This window comes from Saccoglossus kowalevskii, chromosome 2 (genome assembly GCF_978046115.1).
Source record: "Saccoglossus kowalevskii chromosome 2, keSacKowa6.1, whole genome shotgun sequence".
Taxonomy (NCBI): domain Eukaryota; kingdom Metazoa; phylum Hemichordata; class Enteropneusta; family Harrimaniidae; genus Saccoglossus; species Saccoglossus kowalevskii.
In genome coordinates this window covers 26744286-26768577 of record NC_140642.1, presented here as the reverse complement: position 1 = coordinate 26768577, position 24292 = coordinate 26744286, and the positions used below count along the sequence as shown (strand labels likewise).

The 24292-nt window shown below is 35.2% G+C and overlaps 1 protein-coding gene across 1 annotated transcript in view; it reads left to right on the top strand.

Annotated features, from left to right (window-relative positions):
• The first annotated feature begins 1635 nt into the window (after positions 1-1635).
• Positions 1636-24292, top strand: part of LOC100378175 (tetratricopeptide repeat protein 13-like) — a 37378-nt gene continuing 14721 nt past the window's right edge. Inside the window, exons 1-6 of the mRNA XM_006819232.3 lie at positions 1636-1926; positions 9211-9320; positions 15088-15163; positions 17095-17231; positions 20100-20183; positions 21307-21423. Of these exons, the coding sequence (XP_006819295.3) occupies positions 1653-1926; positions 9211-9320; positions 15088-15163; positions 17095-17231; positions 20100-20183; positions 21307-21423 (798 nt within the window). The 5' untranslated portion in view covers positions 1636-1652. The remainder of the gene's footprint in view (positions 1927-9210; positions 9321-15087; positions 15164-17094; positions 17232-20099; positions 20184-21306; positions 21424-24292) is intronic.

Sequence of the window (24292 nt, the reverse complement as noted above, 5' to 3'; positions counted from 1 at the left end):
TCTGTTGATAGAACTTAAAGAATTCTTTAAGAAAGGTAAGAGTAATCTTTTCCAGCATATACTAGTATGGTGGTGATCATACACTTTTTTTAAAAATTTTAAATCGAATTATTTATTTGTTTAACAGGAAAGCCTCTCAATCACGTGTGTTCAAGTACACATTCGATATCCTCTGGTGGCCATGAAGAATCACTCACAACTGCAATGGAAGAAGCGTTAGTGAGACGAAGACGATCCTTGCAGGGATTAGACAAATTAGCCGATAAAAGTGCTGATTAGAGCTCTCTTTGAACAAATTATCCGATAAAAGTGCGTGATAAGAGGTTTTATTGAATAAATTAGCCGATAAAAGCGTTCTCATTGAGCAAATTAATCGTTAAATGTGGCGATTAGATTTCTCGTTGAACAGATTAGCTGTTAAAGGTGTAGATTAGATCTCCCATTCAACAAATTAGCTGATTAAAGTTATCATTCAACAAATTAGTCGATTCAATACCTGTTTGAAATCTCAATCATCAGACTAGACGATTGAAGCGCCCAGTATAGTGTCGCGTGCGAACCGCCCCAGTAAATTATCACCATGGAAACAAGTTAAAACATAATTAAAATTGAAATTAAGAATTTAATTTTATTTATAGTTTTATATAAATGCATCTTATGTGAATCATAATAGTGGATTTTTTTTTCAATTATTATATTCGGGATAAGTGTTGTATTAAAAAAAATAAAGATACCAAAACTTATAAACTCTTTGCCAGTCGTCATTTTTCCACGATTAAATCGACCATTCAAAATGAGACGATACGTATTAGGATGGGCACATTGTAAAGCTTTGTATCCATAGTGATTTTGATGCCTTGCTCCTGATTTTATTGTTTTCTTTCCTGTACAATTGTTTATTTTATGCCCGTGGCCATACATAAATATTAATTACAGGCAGTGTACCACACAAGTCATTTGTTCATAGCATTTTTACTCAATGTGACCTGTTCACGAGTTTTAATGTCACGTGCATACACGTGCCAATCCAAAGACAATTTCATAGATTTTTAACATATTTTGAATAGCTTCTTTTCATGTTTCCAATCATTAAATTATTATAGCGTGCAATTACGGTCACTCTCAATCAATACTCATAATTTTTGCAATATGACATCTTATTTGTTGTCGTCTGATAATAACCAGAGAAAGCAATTTTCCTTTATTTTTGACGTAAATGTGGCATTTTGTAAGGTGCAGCAAGCTGGGGTTTCTAATCTGGGTTTATGAACAACACTGCAAAATTTCACTAATATCGTGAAAAATACTTTCTCCTTGAGGAAAACAACACAGTCGGTAATTATTGTTTATAGTTACTGCTAGTAGCCATCTTTATTGGGTATTACAAGGACTGACTTTATACGCTGCTCTGATTGGTTAGAAGTTCGGATAGTCTGTAATGATCATTTTTAGGCATTACAAACGTTGAAACGTTTTACATTGTCCATACATGTTTGTCACCACAAAACTAAATTGAATGGTGTATAAAGTCTGATGTTCAGTGTAGACCGGTGAAAACTCATTCCCACTTTTCGTGAGAATTCCGAGAAAGTAAACTTCAAAAGCTACCCAGAATGCCGCGCGTGTCCCGTCGATTTCATTGATAAACAAAGATGGCGGTTGTGGTGATGTTTGTGTGGCAGTTAGCGCTCGCCGTCACATTGCTAGCGTCCCAACCATGTTCCCCAGAAACACTGCAGTTAAACTTGAGTTTTAAGATTCAGGACGGTGGCACGGTGGCGCGATCAGGAAATAAATGTGGCCGGGAAACGAAGCTCACACTAGAAATCCCAGTCTCCGGTGGGTTCACGGAAAGCAACTGTGTTCATTGCACTGGAATGAACTCGCTGCCTAGATTGGGCATCGGTGAAGTAATACCCGAGTGTGGTACGTATTACATGTTATATGTTGACAGTTCCGGACTTTGTCGAAATGAGACAGAAGATGCACGGTCCGTGCACGGTTCACTCACTATTTTATCAGTGTGGACGTGGTATGCTAATACAGGGGCATATCGCTTTCATTGTGTTTATTTAATTTATTATAAAATTAGACGGGCTTTCGCAAATCGAACTTCTGTTTCATTCCCATTTGGCAAGTATTTCACTGTATTATGTCAAATAGAAACGTGATTTATGATAATTGTGAAACAATTGTTTTTATCCTTGCTCTAATTAAGTCGTTAGCAAGCTTTTTATCGTGAATAATGTGGTAATAATGTTGGGAATTTCATGTCATATTACATAAATCATGTTTATTGTATTGTTTTAATGATAGAAACGTAGTAAAAAGTATACAAATAATATTAGTAAATAATTGTACAAATACATGTGACATACAATACAACAAATAAATCCACATAAAAGAAAATGATAAAGACATGTATGGAAAAATTATGTTCATTTGATCTATAAGTGACAAAGAAATTATAGAAACAAATTAAGAAATGCATCAAATGTTAGTGGGCAAAACTGCATCGTTGAAAGTTATGAAATATTGGCATACATCAGATTTGAGTGTGTTTGATGATCTGTGACAATGTATATATCATGTCACATGAATACAAAGCATTTTATTCACAGTTGTGATGTTTAGTATGATATTTTCACGTTTAACGTCATCATTTTATCTGTGTTGAAACATACACAGAAAAAATTAAATCATTCGACAGTACCGTTTTCATGACAGTTATACGAGAACTTCAGACTTGACAACACTTATATACTCACATGGTACATTAACAACCATTCATACTGATTAATACTAACTGAAAATTTAATTAAAAAAAAAATGCCAAGAAAGGTAATATTTCTGCCAATTTTTGAAAATAATTGCTGTAAAATCTGTTTACATTAGATTAATAAAATGGTACAATGCACAGAGTGGGTAACTTCTATTGGAGCATCAATTAGAGCAATCTTACCAAAAAAAAATGGGTGTGGCTTCTATTAAGGATGCAGCTCTGCAAATCATCCACTGCCATGCCTAATTAACATAAATTAATCACTAACTAGTTCCATAAAATTAATTAATTAATTATTTGGTCATGAAATAAAAAAAGTTATCACCTGATATTACTTATTAATATAGTTGGGTGATGTGGCGTCACTCGTATGAACCAACAAACAAATGGTATCAGGTGATAACCTCATAATATTTTGTGACTACCGGTATTATGACTAAATATTATTATTTAAATTCATATTTGCTACTGAACCTATCAATAGTCGTTTCCATGGTAATCTGATGTCAATATTGATATTTCCATTTATTGTTAATGGAACCCCTGCTGTCTGTCAACGTGTGCGAAAACACTAATATTAATGCACATATTGTGAAATCTCGTCCGGGCAAGCATCACACAAGCACAATAAAAATTTAAACTGGGATTAGAAAAACTTACAAAATTCCATTAAAAAATCTGATATTAAAAGTAGATTTTTTTTCATTGTTCTGTATTTATAGCAATATATTTTCAAAATGACAAGCATTCATAACAGTTTTGCTATATAGTAAAAGGTGTAGTAACAAAATTGATTACCAATGATACAAATATTCATGCAATCTTCCAGAGCACCAAACACCAAAGAATACACGCATGTATTTTCCTTTTTTTATTCTTTAATCTAAACGTGATTTCATGCCTGTATATTTCATTGTTCGATGTCACCCGAGATTCCTCACACGGCTGTTTCGGTCATTTGTCATTTTGCGATTCACCAGAGCTTGCATCGATACAATTATGAAGGCTTCGGCCATACAACCTGATACATATGTATGTATGAGAATAAAGCATTGTCCCTGTAAACTTTGTTATCAATAATGTCACAGCTGTTTTCTATTCAAGGATATTCCAGCTTATAGTATGTAATTCTCAAAGATACATGTCAAAATGTTGGTTCATTGTTACCTGTTTAAATATTATAAAGACTGCTGCCTGAAAGATCATAGTTTTTCCACTGTGTGCTTGAAATAATATTTTCCAAAATGACAGATTTTAGGACTATCCAATATTCTGTTGTAGCAGACCCATGTTTGTGTTACATCAACTATCCTTCATAGAAAATTTACTCAAGAAATAATGTAATTGTATCTTTAAATAATAAGTGACAGTTGTGGATGAAGAAAATTGAATGAAAAAATGGGGTCACCATATGCAGAAAATGGATGTATCTGTACAAAATGGTGTGAAAAAAGCTTGTTTTGTCAGTTTAAGGGCATATTTCTATAGTATTACCAAGGATACATCTTATTATCACTGGCATAAAATGCATATCTCCATGTTGTGACGTAATACAGGACAGATCAAAAATGCTCATCACATAGTTTGACTGTACTTTTCTTTTTTCATTGTACACGTGGCCTGAACATTGTTTAAAGCTTCTGGGTTTATATACAGTCTGTAAACTAAAAATTTTGCTAAAAGTGTTTCATTTTGGCAAGCTAATGTGTGTATTCTTGGAATGATTATTCAGTCAATTAATAGTGAATTAAAGCAAATATCATGAATAAGCAGAATCTCCATACAACATATACAAGACGTTCGTGTGAAATGGAACACCGTTGTTTCAATAAAATTAGCATACAGGGCATACGCAATGATATAATTGTAATTCAGTGTTGTTTCAGCAATTGTTCCACTTTCAACACTTTTTTTTTAGACTCTGAAAATATAATGCAGGTGATAAATAATCCACGATATTTTCTCTTTGGTTGACGTCAGCAGACACTCGTGATTACGGTAACAACAATCTTTGCCTGCAGCTTGGACAGTTACAAAACTGTAGCGATAATCGTTTCTATCTGCTGACGTCAACCTAAGAGAAAATGTCAAGGGATTATATAATAATATAATATGTGACAATATTCCTTGTTACACGAGATGAAAAAATAGTATCTTACTAAGTAGTAATAGTTGATGTCAAGAAGTTATCAAATTCAGTTGTTTTTTTAATGACGAAATGTGTTTTTATTGTGGTCTATTAAATTTACTGTTCAATTGTCATTATTTGACATTTTTTTTGTTGCAACAGATTTGGCCGTAAATGAAAAAGTCCTCATACTGTGAACTAATATTAAAATAATTAATTATAGACATATTTTGACACAAAATATTATCACTGTTATGTGCATTAAAATATGTACACATATCAAAAAAAAAATGAATGGTATTCTACCTTAATTACGTCCAGTACAGTTTTAGGTGTTTAGGGATTGTGAAGTTTAAATAATAACTCAGTTTGTTATCCGTCCCTTAAACACAGTTTACAGACAGTTTGTCATAAATCGATAGCATATTTAACCTTTTTTGGTGGTGGTGGTAATGGGTGGGGTGCTCAATATCTTTACAGTTTCAGAGATAACATTTTTACTGACTTAGAGTAATTCTATAATCGACATGTATCTCAGGAGAAATTGGCAACTGGTACATTGAGGAAACAAACCCTGTATACTGACTTTAAAACAAAAATGTAGTATAGTGATTGCCTTAGACTACCAGTATAGTGAAAATATTAGGATAACCGTATTTCAAGAATATAGATATTGAAAATATCTATTTTAAACTCATCAACTGAAGCTTGTTTTGGCATCTTTAGAGTTGACGTCACAATTTCACACGGCATTCAAGAACAAATCAAATTACTAATGAAGAAAATATTCCATGGGTTCTTACATCAGATGGAAAATACATCCGGAAGTACATGTAAGCCAAGAAGAGATAATTCCAGCAAATTTTTGACTCCCGTGTGCGAAGCACAAAAAGGGAGTCTTTGCAGTTAGTGTGTGTGTGTGTGTGTGTGTGTGTGTGTGTGTGTGTGTGTGTGTGTGTGTGTGTGTGTGTGTGTGTGTGTGTGTGTGTGTGTGTGTGTGTGTGTGTGTGTGTGTGTGTGTGTGTGTGTGTGTGTGTGTGTGTGTGTGTGTGTGTGTGTGTGTGTGTGTGTGTGTGTGTGTGTGTGTGTGTGTGTGTGTGTGTGTGTGTGTGTGTGTGTGTGTGTGTGTGTGTGTGTGTGTGTGTGTGTGTGTGTGTGTGTGTGTGTGTGTGTGTGTGTGTGTGTGTGTGTGTGTGTGTGTGTGTGTGTGTGTGTGTGTGTGTGTGTGTGTGTGTGTGTGTGTGTGTGTGTGTGTGTGTGTGTGTGTGTGTGTGTGTGTGTGTGTGTGTGTGTGTGTGTGTGTGTGTGTGTGTGTGTGTGTGTGTGTGTGTGTGTGTGTGTGTGTGTGTGTGTGTGTGTGTGTGTGTGTGTGTGTGTGTGTGTGTGTGTGTGTGTGTGTGTGTGTGTGTGTGTGTGTGTGTGTGTGTGTGTGTGTGTGTGTGTGTGTGTGTGTGTGTGTGTGTGTGTGTGTGTGTGTGTGTGTGTGTGTGTGTGTGTGTGTGTGTGTGTGTGTGTGTGTGTGTGTGTGTGTGTGTGTGTGTGTGTGTGTGTGTGTGTGTGTGTGTGTGTGTGTGTGTGTGTGTGTGTGTGTGTGTGTGTGTGTGTGTGTGTGTGTGTGTGTGTGTGTGTGTGTGTGTGTGTGTGTGTGTGTGTGTGTGTGTGTGTGTGTGTGTGTGTGTGTGTGTGTGTGTGTGTGTGTGTGTGTGTGTGTGTGTGTGTGTGTGTGTGTGTGTGTGTGTGTGTGTGTGTGTGTGTGTGTGTGTGTGTGTGTGTGTGTGTGTGTGTGTGTGTGTGTGTGTGTGTGTGTGTGTGTGTGTGTGTGTGTGTGTGTGTGTGTGTGTGTGTGTGTGTGTGTGTGTGTGTGTGTGTGTGTGTGTGTGTGTGTGTGTGTGTGTGTGTGTGTGTGTGTGTGTGTGTGTGTGTGTGTGTGTGTGTGTGTGTGTGTGTGTGTGTGTGTGTGTGTGTGTGTGTGTGTGTGTGTGTGTGTGTGTGTGTGTGTGTGTGTGTGTGTGTGTGTGTGTGTGTGTGTGTGTGTGTGTGTGTGTGTGTGTGTGTGTGTGTGTGTGTGTGTGTGTGTGTGTGTGTGTGTGTGTGTGTGTGTGTGTGTGTGTGTGTGTGTGTGTGTGTGTGTGTGTGTGTGTGTGTGTGTGTGTGTGTGTGTGTGTGTGTGTGTGTGTGTGTGTGTGTGTGTGTGTGTGTGTGTGTGTGTGTGTGTGTGTGTGTGTGTGTGTGTGTGTGTGTGTGTGTGTGTGTGTGTGTGTGTGTGTGTGTGTGTGTGTGTGTGTGTGTGTGTGTGTGTGTGTGTGTGCGTGTGTGCGCGTGTGTGTGCGTGCGTGTGTGCGCGTGTGCGCGTGCGTGCGTGCGAGCGCGCGTCACTGCTATCTCAAGAACCATACATCGGTTTTTGATGAAACTTGGTGCATAGATGCTCTGGGCCAATGCGCAGATTTGATTAGGTTTTGGTAAAAATCCATGCATATTAATTACCTAATTTGCATGATAATCAGCTGATTTTTAGCTGTTCCGTGACTGTTCCACTGATATCTAAAGAACCACTCATTTGGATTTTGATGAAACTTGGCACACAGATGCTCCAAACTAATGCGCATATTTGATTAGTTTTGAGTAAAAATCTGTGCAATATTAATTACCTAATTTGCATAATGATTAATCAATTTTTGGCTTTTCCACTGATATCTCAAGTACTAATCATCACATTTCAATAAAACTTGGTACATAGATGTCATAGGACACTGCACAAACCTGAAAGTTTTTAGGGTAATATCAATAGATATTAATTACCTAATTAGCATAATTAATTAATTTTCAGCTTTTGATATTTCAAGTAGTAATTGTCACATTTCAATGAAACTTGGTACATAGATGTCATAGGACACTGCACAGACCTGATAGTTTTTAGGGTAATATGAGTACATATTAATTACCTAATTTGCATAATTAATTATATTTCAGCTTTTGATATTTCAAGTAGTAATCATCACATTTCAATGAAATTTGGTACATAGATGTCATAGGACACTGCACAGACCTGATAGTTTTTTGGGTAATATCAGTAGATATTATTTACCTAAATAGCATAATTAATTAATTTTCAGCTTTTGATATTTCAAGTAGTAATCATCACATTTCAATGAAACTTGGTACATAGATGTCATAGGACACTGCACAGACCTGATAGTTTTTAAGGTAATATGAGTACATATTAATTACCTAATTTGCATAATTAATTAATTTTCAGCTTTTGATATTTCAAGTAGTAATCATCACATTTCAATGACACTTGGTACATAGATGTCATAGGACACTGCACAGACCTGATAGTTTTTAAGGTAATACGAGTACATATTAATTACCTAATTTGCATAATTAATTAATTTTCAGCTTCTGATATTTCAAGTAGTAATCATCACATTTCAATGAAATTTGGTACATAGACATCATAGGACACTGCACAGACCTGATAGTTTTAGGCTAATATCAGTATATATTAATTAGCTAATTTGCATAATTAATTAATTTTCAGCTTTTGATATTTCAAGTAGTAATCATCACATTTCAATGACACTTGGTACATAGATGTCATAGGACACTGCACAAACCTGATAGTTTTTAGGGTAATATGAGTACGTATTAATTATCTAATTTGCATAATTAATTAATTTTCAGCTTTTGATATATCAAGTAGTAATCATCATATTTCAATGAGACTTGCTACATAGATCTTCTAGGATTATGCAGAGACCTAATTAGTTTTAATTGGATATTAATTACCTAATTTGCATAATGTTCCACTGATATATAAAGAACCACAAATTGGATTTTAATGAAACTTTTAAAGAGAACTATGCAGAAACCCAATTAGTTTTTGGTAAATATTTATGCTTATTAATCTCCTAATTAACATAATTAATTAACACTGATATCTCAATTACTGATCATCACATTTGAATAAAATTTGGTACATAAATGCTCTAGGACAATAGACAGGCCTGATTAATTTTGGGTTAAAATTTGTTCATATTAATTCTCTAATTAGCATAATAATTCATAATTTTTTTGTTCTGTTCTGTTCATATTAGTTACCTGATGTACATAATTAGTTTTCAGCTTTTCTATCAATATCTCATGTACAAGTAATTTTGAATTAATTTTTAATGTGTCTTCAATACTCTCAGCACACGGGAGTTCTTTCTAAGCTTTCTTTGATTTGAAGTTTGTTGTCAAGCATGATTACATTCATATGTGTAGTGTTAAAGGACAAGGTTTTTTCTTTTTACAGATCATGAATTAGATGTACCAATACCAGGTATGTGTTCCAATGATGTTAGTCTCAACTCAAGTGAGGACACGTGTACCAGTCAGACCAGTCTGGAACCTGGTCTGCTACAAGTGAGTATTTTATGTCATCTTAACTAACCAATACACATTGCTCAGTGTGCCACTGTAGATGATATATTGCCACCATTGCGAGATTTATATTAAGAAACTAGACTGCAATTCTTCAATATCCAGATCAACATTTAGAGTCACAGTTTATGGTTGCATAGTTATGGCCAGAAACATGTTTGGTGAAATCGCAGTCCCTCTGTGATAGAAGGACTGTGGTGAAATCTTGTGACATTGCTCTTTGACCTTGAAGTCTAACCAGGTCTTGTGAGTCACATGAGGTGATTTGCTTTAAGAGATGTATTGCAAACATGCATATTGTGATCTTGACCTTTGTTCTAAAAATTATATGCGAGTCTCATGTGTTCAAAGTTTGAAGGTGGTAGCTATTTTCTTTTTTGGCACTGTGTTGCCAATACACATATACATCGAACTTTAACCAGAAAATGTATTACTGTAAAATACTTTAAATCAAAACTGAAAGAAAAATGAAAGACATCAAGGTGCAATTGCATTCAAAGTACAGTGACCACTCACTAAGTTGTGGGTCGCTAATTACCGCGGGCCACTTGAAAGTGGGATTTATGTGTTGAAAATGGATAAAAGTACTTATCCACACACAGGTTTATTTATAGTATGATTTCTTTATTGAAAAACATCACAGCATCCATGTCCGCAGATAAAGCTTTGCCTTAGATCAACACTTCATGTATAGCGTGTCTTTTTAGCTCCGCTGTCGACTTTGTCGAGTGGAGCTTATCATATGAGTGATTGTCCGTCGTCTGTCGCCGTCTGGCGTCCGTGTCAATGTTTTAATTTTTCGACTTCTTCTTGAAAACTACAAGCCTGAATGTTTTGATGCTTGGTGTATATGTACCTTGGGTAGACCTCTCTCAGATTTGTTCATTTCATAATCATATCTTCAATTCTCTAATTTTGGTGAATATTTTTGTTATTTTTGGTAAAAAGTGATATTTTTGACTTCTTGTTAAAAACCGCAAGTCCAATTGCTTTGATATTACATATATAGGTACTACATGTGGACCTCTCTCAGATTTGTTCATTTTGTAATGATATCTTTAATTCTCTAATTTTGGTGAATATTTTTGTCATTTTTGGTAAAAAGTGATATTTTCAACTTCTTGTTAAAAAACGCAAGTCCAATTGCTTTGATATTACATATATAGGTACTACATGTGGACCACTCTCAAATTTGTTCATTTCATGATGATATCTTCAATTTTCTAATTTTGATGAATATTTTTGTCATTTTTTGGTAAAAAGTGATATTTTCTTCTTGTTAAAAATCACAATCATTTATGGTGAAAAATGATATTTTTGAACTCTTGTTGAAAACAGCAAGTCCCATTGCATTGATACTATGCATATTGTTCATTTTCTAATGATATCTTCTGTTCTTTAATTGAAATGTGCATTGCTAACAGCGGAGCTATCTCAGCCGAGAGGGCTGCTTGTTTGCAAATGCCAGAACTATCCCGAACTGGCCTCGGCGTCGTCAACTCTTGAGTTGCTTGGCGAGGATGCATGCTGTGCATTGGATGATGCGTGGAGATCCCGCCCAAACTTTGGAGTTCCCGCAGACTCTCTTGAAAAAACCATACATAAACAGCTTTGTCCATGTCATCATTGTCGGATATTACCGGTATATCGCACAATTTCTGTCAGATTGCTTAGCAATTTGACATGAATGTTGTTGACATGGATTATACTCAGACTTATTATTTTCATGGCACCATATGCAAGTGTCCATTTCTAGTGCATTATATTTTTTTGCTAATTTTTGCGCATTTTTGACTTCTTCTCTGAAACCGCCTGCCACATTGCTTTAACATTTATAATGTAGACACATGGGCTGGTTCTCTCCCAAGTTTGTTCATTTGGTGAAGATATCTCCATTTTATGATTTTTGTGTTGTTATTTTTGTGTGTGGATTTTTTCACTTTGCCATACGTTATATATGGGCTATGTATAATGCATGGACTCCAGTAGAAAACTGTATCAATTGGAAGCTAGGCTACACATTGTCTTGGAAAATGAACTAGATGGGCCAATGTTTTCCAGAAATGCTCAAGTTCAGGTCAAGGTCATTTCAAGATTTATATGTTTGCTGCTTTTATATGAGTGATACTGAACAGTGAGGGTGAGAGGGACTAAAACACCTCTCCAAAATCTTCAAGGTCGGGTCAGGGTCATTTCAAGCCTCCAAGTCAGGGTTATCTCAAGGTCACATGTTGATTGCATGTGTATTGGGGGTCAGGAGGTCACCCCTCCATCAAGATCTTTCAAGGAAAGATCAAGGTCATCTCACTATCACATGTCACTTTGTCAAATTGTCAAACTTTGTCATTCTCAATTCAATCACATGTACAATAACCAAATAACCAAATAATGCAAAAATATATTCTGGTAATAGTGACAGCAACTTCATGTTTCAGCTTTGATTTCCTGTACACCCACATCATCAATTATACATATCCATGCATTACGCAAATACGTTTCCTCTTACAGGATATGTCCTTCCAGTGACCATTGCCACAATTACTAAACTGTCATAGTGTGATGTGTTGACTGGGGGAAAACACAAAACATCAAAGAAACCAGAGAGCTTTGAAGTTTAACTTGTTTATTCTACCATTTTTCAGTTACCCTAAAGCACTATCAATACTTTTCACATATCAATACATTTGGGTGATCAGGTGACATATAACATCATTGCAAACGTATGTATTCTGACGCATGCAATAAAGTAGTCCCAAAAACGTCACACATAAATTCCACTTCTTCTGTCCACCTAGTAACTGCCACTGACCTGGACCTCTACTGACCACAACTTAAATCAACTTCTAGTGACTCAGAATATCATAATACAATTTTATAAATTTTACAGAACTATCTATTTGTTGTATGCTCCAATTTTTCTGATAGAGGGCGCCTTTCAATGATGATTTATGATATTATAAAACTGCCATAATTTTACCATATTTTGAAATATTTTAAAACCTATTAAAGTATTGTTATTAACTATTAACTATAAGAGTAGTAGTTCCACAAAATAAATTTCTTGATGCTACAACTTTTGTATCTTGTTACCTAGTCATCTATTTTTCTGTGAAATTAATTTTATTTTTTCACTATATAATATGTGGTAAAAAAATAGTAATTTGTTAACAAACTATTAAAACAATTAAGTTCACATATATTGCTCTCCTGAATTTCTGGTTTGTCCCTGACATTAATTCCTGGTACTGTAATGCCGGCAAGAGAATCATAGCTACATACACAGATTATTCGTCCCTGTTGAAATCATGGCCTGATATTTTCACTTGTGTGAATTTGTGCGTGTATGCATGTGTCAACACTTGTATGTCATACAACATGGACAGATCACATTCAAACTTCATAAATACATCTTGCCAGTACTTCATACGTCTTGGAATATATGCATGTTTATTAGTTTTGTGCGCCGTTTCAATATGGTCAAATGCAACCATTTAGTGCTAAACATTCATCAAAATCAAGCATGTCTGTCATTCCAGAACCAGAACCAGATCCTGTTCGCGTACATATTTTGATCAAACTTACAGTACATACATTGACCCCGTGCTAAGGCACATCTCAGTAAGTCGTGATTCCGGCTACTGTAAAATACTTTATTTCCGCTTGGAATTTATTTTCGCTAAAACGATGATTCAGTGAATCCAGCGAATATACTTTTTTCTCTATATTTTACATTCAACTCATCAAAAATCAGTGAAAATAAATTCCATACAAAACACCCAAAAAGCCTTTTCAGCGAAAATTAATTCCAGCTAAAATAAAGTATTTTACAGTAAGTTGCAGGTAGTTCTAAAAATTCTTTTGTGTTTTGCCGGCAGTTTTAGTAAAAGAACTAATGTTTTGTTGCATTGTGTATTTAATTGGCCAATAAAAGACGGAAGAAGACAATTTTACATCTACTGTCTGTCAATTACTGAGATACAAAGGGTGACTGTGGCCTGACTCAAGGTGTTGATGGGGTGTCAGGTCGTAACTTTACGTACTTCTCAACCGGTCCTCTTTGATAAAGCTCTATAAAACTGGCTACAATGACTTGAATCCACCACTCTGATCTCTAGTTCTCAACTGCTAGTGACCAGCATGTCTAAGTGAAAGCTATCCAGTCTGGTCGTATGTTAGACTGGCGCAGTCTGGGCGATTAATTTGATTTTGTAGTTGAAATAAAATAAAAAAAAATCGCGAAATGGAGGTGCTAGCGCGAAATCACCACGACTGGTTTATTCTGCAATGCCCTTTATCGACACTGCAGGAACCCGTTCATTTTTCAACGGGCAATTATGTTAATGAATGTTCTAATTGACAATCATCTGGGCCAATCACAACGTCTCTTCAACTGACCTCTGACCGAGAAGTCTTCGGCTGATTGTAGCAGCCGATTTTTGTTCTTCATAAATGGTCTGCAGGAACTCCACTCTCTGGTCCTTCGGGGCAAGTTTGGGATAGGTATGGCATTGGCAAAAAAGACACGCTACCGGTATATGCAGAGTCTCGATCCAAGGCGAAGCTCGATCTGCAGACATGGACGTTGTAATGTTTTTCAATAAAGAAACCGTACTATAAATAAATCCATGTGTGCATATGTACTTTTTATCCATTTTCAATGCATAAACCCCCCTTTCATGAGGCCCCTCGGTAAGTCATGATCCCCGATATGTCTCGGTTTTTGCTTGGATCTCGATACCCACAGCCACTGTACTATTTTGTTTTCAGTTCTGATTTAAAATGGTTGACTGGTGGCTATTTTGTTTTAATGAATGCTGAATCATACATTTAAAACAGACAGGGACTATGACATGCCACGACTTGTTCAATAATCAATTGAATAAGTTTGAACATGTAGAAATAAGTTATTTATCAACATTTGAAACAAAAAATCTCCAAAATGTTAAAATTTCAGGACTAAAGGGGCATATCTTTAAATTTTGTCAAATTCATTCTGACTTGTCTATTTATAGTTGTGGGTTTATAGCTCTTCTTGTGTCAGTCTTTAGTCTTTGTGATGGTATTTTAATCATTTCTGATATATTTTGTGTCTTTAAATTTGTTATTTTCAAATATTACATTTTGTATCGACACAGAAGAGCTATGGTTCGTCCCATAGACTTATGTAACACAAACATGCGACACAACATCTATTCATTGATATTCACTCTGATTTACTTTTGATATGTTTCATGTCGAAATAAGACCAACCTAAGCATTGTCAAAAACATTCTTGGCAGGTAAAAACTAAGTAGTGTGTTTGCCTTGAATAAAATTTTAGTGTTTAATAAGAAATTATTATTCATGAATCATGTCAGTTCATGTCGTGTTTAATGACAAATTTGATATTTTTAAATTTTTATTTCCTGTTAGATGTTTGTTTCAACATGTACATAGAGCCAATTATTATAAAAAAGAGATACTAACAAATACAAACTTTGTTCACTGCTGTGGTTGTCTGCGCCGATCATTCCCCTTGTCAATTCTCACCACATTGCCAGTACACACACTTTCAGCTGGTATCAGATTTATAAACATAATCCCATTCTACAGTAATCTCTGCTCATTTTGACACAGTCTCTTTTACATGTATTGAACTGCTGAGAGCATCATGGTGAAATCGCTTCCCTTTTTCTGTTTTCTGACCTGTTTTCACGCATCTCTGACATCCTTTGTCTGTTTATCGCATAATGGAATCACCGCTGAGCAGAAGTACGCGTCATCGATTGTTGAGCGAAACATGGTACCGTTTGCTACAGGAGATAAAAAAATTGACCAAAAAATGGGTAAATATTTTATTCTTTTTTATTTATATCATATTTATATTTGTATGTGATTATCATAGTTTTCTCTAAAACTCTGACTTGTGACGTTCTTTTGTGAGTTTGAAATTTGGAGAAAAATTGTGAAAAAGTGAAGTATTTATTTTTGCGTCAATATTTGTGCTATTATTAGAGTTTTTTTTTTTTTTTTTTTTTAGTACAATAATGCTTAATACTATATTCTATTTATATGTGCAGTTACAAAATTGTTTTGTAAACAAACAACAATTAAATTCACCTATATTTACATGTTTTATAGAAACATGTATAATTGTTAAGGCATGAGTGATATTTTAGCTTTTAATTTTTAACTGGCTGTTTTTTTTAATTTATTTATCCTTGCTATGTTAATGTTAATTATATGGGTAATCTCCATGTGGTACTGCACCCATTGGTTCGAAATCAACGTTATAAAATGTGAGAATGCATTTTTTCAAAATTTGGCAGGATACATACTTTTATTGAACTCTGTCGTATTAAAATATAACGACTGGTATGCAGAAATTACTGGTATAATACAATTATCATAATCCATGGCAGGATGGTGATGTTACAAACCATCTGACTACACATGTATATTAAAAAAATATGGTTCAGTTATGAGAAGAGGCATCATAGTGTAGTTTTTATTAGTTCTCAACTTAATATTAAAACATTAATCATGTATAATTTCTTATAAGTTATATTTTAATTATTATTTAGGTTGATGTCATTTAACATGTACATGTTATTTGTATGTATTTTAAATTTTGATAAAAAAAAATAATTTATTTATTATAATAATACACACATTGTAAATACAGCAATTTTGTGTGGATCACTGCTGTCATTTAATCAAGGTTGGACTCTCAGACAACCAGATCGTGGTTTTGTTGTCTAGTTTTTGTCAAAGTTCATACAACAGGTGGACATGCATATCTGATTGCTTTCTTTCTTTCTTCAAAATGTTAACCTGTTGGAAATGTTTTCTGAGTGGTCCAACGAAAAGCAAATTCATATTTTGACAAACTAATATTCAGTATCGATGGAATGCTTATCTTTGAAATTGGGATTCAGTTCATTCAGGACTGGGAATTGAAATGATGACTACCATAATTTGGTTAGCTTAGTCCCACTGTATCAAAATTGTCATTACCATAGCAACTGGCAAAAAAGAGTTAAACATTGATCTGTGATTCAACCGGATACATTATTTGAATGATAAAGATGAATATGGTAGTACTTATGCCATACCAATGTTTGTCTATGGGATTGCTTGATGGTCAATTTTGCTACCGGTATTGTGCTTTTTTGGTTATTCTGACTCTTGAAAACCTGAGAATTGCACATGATGTTCGTATTGTAGTCTAGATAGCAGTATCTTGGTTTTATCTCCCTCTGTTTTCTAGCTGATAATAAATAACTACAGACATGTTATCGATAACAGATTCGCTACACATTTTTTGGTTCATTGTTGAAATTCAATATAATTATAGCGAATGGCATGGTTATTGGCACAAGTTATTCAAATTACCATTGTAGCTTTTGGTCAATTATGTAATATTAAAGTGCGGTAGTCGACGCATGTGCCACATTTGTGTTGATAAACATTGATTTTCCCACAATCCAATGTGCTCCTCTAATGGAAATCACAAGTATGAGGTTTGACCTGGGCACGACTTGCACTGATTACCGCCGTTGACTTCTTCGATACCTTCCAATAACATGAAAATTACCTAATTAAAGCTTGGAAACGTCTCAGTTTGTATTCGACGACTACCGCGCTTTAATGAATTTGATTAAATTGTATCTTTACAACAATATACTGTGGATGACAGAAGTAATGGTGTTTGTGAAAGCTGTAACATTATACAGTATTATTACTGCACTATGGGTAATTTCTCTCTTTATTTCAGCTTACAGTATTGTATTACTAAACACCAAAAACTATGACGGTTGTATTGAGCAGTTAACAAGTCTTCTAAAAGACAATCCTAATATCATTGGTGCTTATCACGTGAGGGGTGCGGCCTACGCCAAAAAAGGTTTTCAGGTTAGTTATCGATCAAAACTGCATGTTTCCAATTATGCCATGCTTTCCTCTGAATGATTATTAAATCAAATTTTGTTTACCAAGTTACGAATTATGTCATGTTGTATTGACATTTGTCACCAAGGATTGTTACTTTCTTTCTTATTTATTAAGATTTAGGCTAATCTCATATATTTGCACATCGGCTAGACCCAATAGGCGATTTTCCGTACAATTGCGAGATCTCTCGAGATGCATGAAAGACGCACATCAAACGTCTGCCGCAAAAATCAAACGATTTGATTTTGAACTAGAATTTCTTTATTTCGTAGCTCACACCGACCGGCCGATCTTTGACAGAGGAATATTGCTTTTGAATACCCTTTTTTCATCAAAATTGCCTATCATCAAATGTGGACAGCATGGAAAGGTCCCCCAAATAATTTCGCGTTTGTCGAATCTCATGCGATGTTTGACGGCACTACGACGCTATGACCTTTGTTTGTCCTGTTTTTACGTTCGATTTCACACATAGTGTGCATTTCTCGCAGTGAATGGAAACTGGTCTATTGTGCTCTCACACCAGAGGAAACAGTGGTTAGCCCAAACTTGTTAAGAATATACACAAATATTCAGTCATTTTAACTATGATTACTCAGTACAGTAACCAGGAATATATACATGTTAGTTCTACGGTTATAAAACAATACCAAAACAAATTCAGAAAGCACAGATAATGGAATAATGGGGAGTACCGGTAGTACAGAGCCTCATCGTCATCATTTTCCAATGTCTGGATTGTCATGTCGGCATACTCAAGTGAATAGTTATAAATATACCGATAATAGTAAATCTTCCAAATGGACACTCAATACAATGGTGTTTTGGATGCTTAGTCTGAGTTAAAGTATTCGTGCACATGTATGTACTAAGGGCCTAGATCAGGTCTGAAAAAAAAGTTTCACATTTTGCCTTACTTTAATACTTAGTGTTTTCTTAACACAGGTTTACGTTTTTAACATATTAGTCCAAGCTTAGAAGCTGTGCGCAAATGAAAATAAAGTGTTTATTTATATGGTAAATACAAATTTCTGGAAAATGAATTTTTGGTCAACCAAACATTACCTGTAATTGTTTGCATATGCATTGTCTGTATGTCCTTGACCCTATTTGGTATCAGGAAGGTAAGTTTGAATCAGTAATATATGTATTTTGAGACTTCACAACAATGTTCTGTACAACCTGTCAAGCGCACTCAAATTTACAATGACAGGAACAGAACTTGTTGTGAGTTGCTTAGCAACTGTGCATTTCCAGCATTCTTTCCAGTATAAGATGTAGCAAGGGAGTTTTCTCCACCCACTCTGGTTTTCAGTGCTAAGAGACACAGTGGTAAGAGGCACGGTGCTAAGACATGGCTAATTTACTGTGAAACACTTCTTTTATTAACAGTTTATGTCTTTCAGCTACTACCTTGGTTATTTTTTCGAAACTCATCCCACTGAATAATTTTGGTCAAGACTTCTCTCTTAAAAAGTTGAATCAACAGTTGTGGGCGTGTGCTACCTACCTTTTTGATCTTTTGCATTAAATGTTTGTTTTTTCAAGTTGACATTAGATGTACTCATTCAAAGCCATGTCAATTTTTATTATCACATTTATAACATGCATATCACCACAGTATGACGTTATATACAGTGGTCAGATAACTCTGGATTGTGTTATAGATGGTTCATTTTGGCAAGCTCACATGTGTATTTCAGAATTATTCAGTCCTCCCAAAAAATTGGTTGAAATTTTAAATAATCCTAACGACTTTGAATAAATATCACAAATGAGCAGTATCATCGAACAGCATACGTAAGGGTTTTGTGTGAAATAGAACAAAATTGCTTCATTTACATGGCTCCCCCCATTGATTAGCATCACTTAATGCGTTTACATGGTCAGGCCGAACGAGTTTAATTCGATCAGAGCCGAATAGCATTGTCAAATACTTAATATGATAACAACATGGGTGAAAATGATTTTGGTGTTGTGTTTGTGTTGTTGTTTCTTTACATGGCTCGAGGTGTCTCGAAAAATCAGGATACACGGCAGCTAAAATATGCTAAATGTGTTACAGCCTATTCGCTTAAGTTAGTGTCATGTAAAATTACCAACTTGTAATCATTCAACTGTTGTGATATGTGTAACAGTTGTCAACCTAAACTAAGTAGGAACACGTTGCCGTACCATGACCCCTTCTACGATTTTTATTTTCAATTTTCATTGTTTAGTCGTCCTTTCAAGTTTTTGATGCATAATTTCGTACGCCAATTTCTTTACTCTGCCAAAAAGATATTAGGGTGCGTACCTCTTCTTCAAGTCAGAAATTGTCTCTGCCATAATTGAAATGAGAGGTTTCTTTAGGAAGATGATTGAGGACGTGATTTCAGCTCGATAGTTGGGCCCCAATGCGTATACACAGTTGGAGCCATGTCGGGGCCCAATCCTATTGGAGTTCAACCTCAAGGCTTTGTTGGAACCGAACGTGTATGTATGGACATTTTTGCTGGCTCGAGCCGTAGGGCTCCAATAAAATGCTGTCATGTAAACATAGCATATGGTGTCAACAAAATTAGGATATGAGGCGCATGCAATGATATTTTTGTATTTGGCATTTGTTCCACTATCAATACTTTCACTATGTCGTATTGTAGAAATTTGCATGCAATAAATATATAATCCCACAATAATTCCTCGTCTATGGCATGGCTTGATACAAACTCTAGCGGTAATTACTTATGTCAACCCAAGAGAAAATATTGTGAGAGTATATAGAATTATCGCTATAACTAATTGAGCATGATCATAACAAATTATGCGAAATTATTCTGTTATTTGCAGAGCGCAGATTCAGCCATAGCGGACTTAAGTAAAGCAATACAACTGCAACCCAATGCTCCTGAAGGCTGGGAACGAAGAGCTGAGGTGAGACTTTAATCTTTTCTTCATTTAATCCTGATGACTTGTGGATGTTTCAATGGTAGCCTATGCTTTCCACCCCATCATTGTTAATCTTTGGTATAACCCAAGTTTGTATGGCAGAAATACCATGCCTTATAGCTGTAAAAAAAAATAATCACTTTTCCTTCCAACGTTTTTGTGCCACATTTTTCTTTTTTTCATAAATATGAAATTGTTTATATTTCTCTGATTATGAGCAAACTCGACATGATTTCATTGGCTACAGGTTTTGATCAAAATTGTTGAATAACTATGACAAAAATATATGCAGGTATATTTTCTGAAAGGTGAAGAAAGTTGACTTCAGGGTTCAAAGAGTTAATAACTTATTAATTGTTTATCAATTTTAGAAACACTTTCCACAACACTTATGCTGTGACCATTTTCTGATTTTCAATTTGCTCCGCATAATTAATCTTGCATGCTAAAATGTTTTTTTTTTTGTCTGACTAATGATCCAAAGTTAAAGCGCGGTGGTCGTCGCGCAGCGTATGTTCGAATTTCATGTAAATAAACAATGTATTTTTCACGCGTTGTATACGTCGCTATCAGTCCTATATCGAGCAGGACCACCGCCCTTTAAGATTGTTTCAAAAACAATTTTTCATTAAGCAAATCAGCTTTAAATTTATTCTCTTTTTTTTGACATAAATCATTATAAATGACAATACCTTCTGAACCAATATTTGGCGTTCTCAGTCTCACTTAATTGTTTTGCCGTTTTTTCACATTGTAACACTTGTATTCAAGAAAAACATGCAATGCTTCTTGGGAAGAATAACTTGATTTTGAATACTGTAAGCCGCTTTATATTCGTGAGCGACAACCTTTCACAAATTTGGCGACCAGTGAAAATCATGGAATTTTGTAGCAGTGAAAATGTTCTACGACGTGAACTATCAGTGACTTTTGCAAAATACATCAATCATCATCAAATTTCAAAAATTCATAGCAACGAAAATTTTTTGACTTACAGTATTACCTACACTTAGGAGGATGTGAATGACACTGTGCAATTTCAAATGTTTGAATTCATGGAATGGCTTGAATAAAATGTCAACCATGTTTTCTTTTTAATTGATTTCAGATTTACATGTCTCTTAGTCGAACTAACGAAGCGCTGGCTGATCTAACTACTGCCATTACGCTTGTTCCATCAGCCAAAGCTTACGCTCATCGGGGAACAGTTCATTTTAAAGAGGAGGTAGGATTAATGGTGTGGTGAGGGACGGGGTACATAGCTGTCCTCAACAACTATTCTACGGTGTTAACTTTGAGTCACTGCTCAGGATAATAATATCAAATCTATTTTAGCTGGCGGAAAAATGGAATGTTATGCATGATTTCTTAATGACAATAGTTTATTTCAGTTTGCAGCCATGGTATTTTCTGCTATGCTCACATATGTGCACTATGTCTCACCCTAACAACAACGATTTAATCTCATGTAATCTCTCCCTAGTATGACTTTAAAGCAGGCGTTATGCATAATTCACGAGTATATGGATTTCTACCGAGAGTTACACCGGTTTTCCAAATTATGCAATGATCTCGTAATTAGGAGAACGTTTAGAGCTTTCTTAGCTTCACTATAAACATTTTGTCACATTTCACGTATGAAATCAGGAATTAATTAGTGTTACATTTTTGCTCTTAATGACACGGTTTTTAATTGGCACAAACATGTTGTTACAAGTGTATCAATTGGCTGGAGTCTTCCACTTAAGAAAAGGGCAAGGATAAAGCTCTTATACTGTGGGAGTAGAGACCTAAAATATCATCAATTTGTCCCCCTAAAGCCCAGATTCTGAACTACCGTACTTATCCAATACATCGCCCATCCGAAACCTGGCCATAGACGATTTTTTAGCAGTTGAGCAATCTTTGCAGAAAACGCTGTCAATCTATTTCTGAGTCACAGAAAATATTTAGCGGAGATCAAAGTTTCAGAAATGTGCAGCAAGTATTTTAACTTGAGAGACATGCTTAGAACATTTTAATCTTTCCTGGCACCTGAATTAGAGTACTATTTACGCTTTCATTGAATGATATTAAAATCAATGTATATTATTTAAAATCAATGAGTATTTTTTGTTATCATGAAAAAAAATGTTGCTAATTTTTTTTTTTTTGGACTGTAAAATTTCCACTTTATGACACATATTTTACAACAAATTGAAGCCTTTCATTTTCGCCTGCTGCCTAAATTAGAATACTGACTGTAATATTCTTGATATCTTGCAACCCTCTTCATGACTGTTGTATTTGGGCTAAACAAAAGATCCACCAAAAGATAGCCCAGGGTGGGGTATTGGACAAATATGGTATTATGTAGTTATGGCCAAGAAATCTACTGGTAGTCATTATTTTCTCATTGCAACCAAGTACTAAAAGTCCATTCAAAAACTTCTGTTTACCTACAGTAGACCCATTGTGACCAGGTTGATTGAAACGAGGTAATTTTGGTCAAATTAGACACTCTCAATTTGGTTTTACCATTTGTTCTGCTCAAGTTCAAATTGAAACCTAATTTCATTTTGTTTAGTTTTGAGCAATGACGATAACTATGATATCTTTTCAGCTGACTTGAACTAATACTGTCCAGCCACAGAATGGGATTGTTCTTACACATTTTCGAAGGCATTATTATAGACTGAACCCCCAGACTGAATTTCCCTCATCATTGCTAACCCATGGAGTTGAACTAGCTATACTTGCAATTACATTAGCAAGACTCCTTCTATGATTAAACTTGATATCGTTATCCGATCATAGGTAATAGTTTTATTCCTATTTTTGAAATTAGTGGGGAGTAACTTAAGATCCCATTAAACTGCTTTGAATTCATCATATTCAAGGTCAGTTTTCATCTCTCACTCCCTCCCGTTTTTGGGAGGTGGGGGCATAACTACTGAAAATGGGAAGGGTGGAAGTTTGAGGTCGGGTTTGAGAGCATGCATTGCAACTCGGACAAATAAAGAAAATAGCAATAGCATGAAAACCAAAGTTTGACAGTTAAATATGATTACCATATTAAATATGAATACCTAATATCTTTTGTTTTCATTTTACGCAAGCCAAAAACAGACATCACTGAATGATGCCACCCCTACTACAATTAATGGTACAGCCCAATAAGTCTCTTGCAGATGTTGTTAGCTACCTTGTTACACTATGCATGTATATGTGTGTAGAAAGATTACTTGCGCATGGTTGCTTCTCTGATATGTCCTCTGTACAACACTCTGGAATGAGATTTAATCCACTCGTACATGTCCTCACAGTGGAAGATGATGTAAAGCCCCTAATAAGAATGACAATTATGTTGTTTAATATCTGTAATTAAATTCCTTGTGTTCTTCTAAAGGTAGATTTGTTCACGCTTCACTTCCTTGCTGAAGCGATCAAGCTTTATCTATTTCTCTCTCGCGCATAGACTTCCTTCTTAATACGCATAGAATCCCATGAATATTTGGTTGCTGTGGATGGAAGTATGCAAAGCTGTTGGAATAAAAAAAAAATGCAATAATACGGATTGTTGGTATGCAGGGAATCTTAAAATTTCTGACTGCATGATGGCATTGTGTGATCATTGTCTTTGCGATATCACATAAAATGTGTGGATTTCATTCCCGGGCAGAAAATGCTGTTTGTACTCTGCGAGTGTACATGAAGGAATTAATCATATCCTAGTTGTTCCCATCATTCCAGACTCTGCTGATTTTGTCATTCACCGATCATTTAGGATAATGACTGAAGTCTATTATTTATGAGTCTAATTTCACTCAACTTTGGAAGTTGGGAAAACTTTTCCTAATTGGTTCTTGAGGAATCATGATTTCCTTCTTTGACCTATTAGACTTAAACTTGTCATGATCAATACTTGCACTTTGATCTCAGATTAATAAAATGGGGGTGTGTTGCACTTTTAATGTATCAGTGGAATTGTATCTTGCCCCGAGTCATAAGTGAAGGGGAAGGTGAATAGTTCAAGATGTCTGTGGATTCCTGTTCAAACACTGCCATCTAGTGTTAATGTATATATATATCAGCGATTGAAATTTCTCAAAATT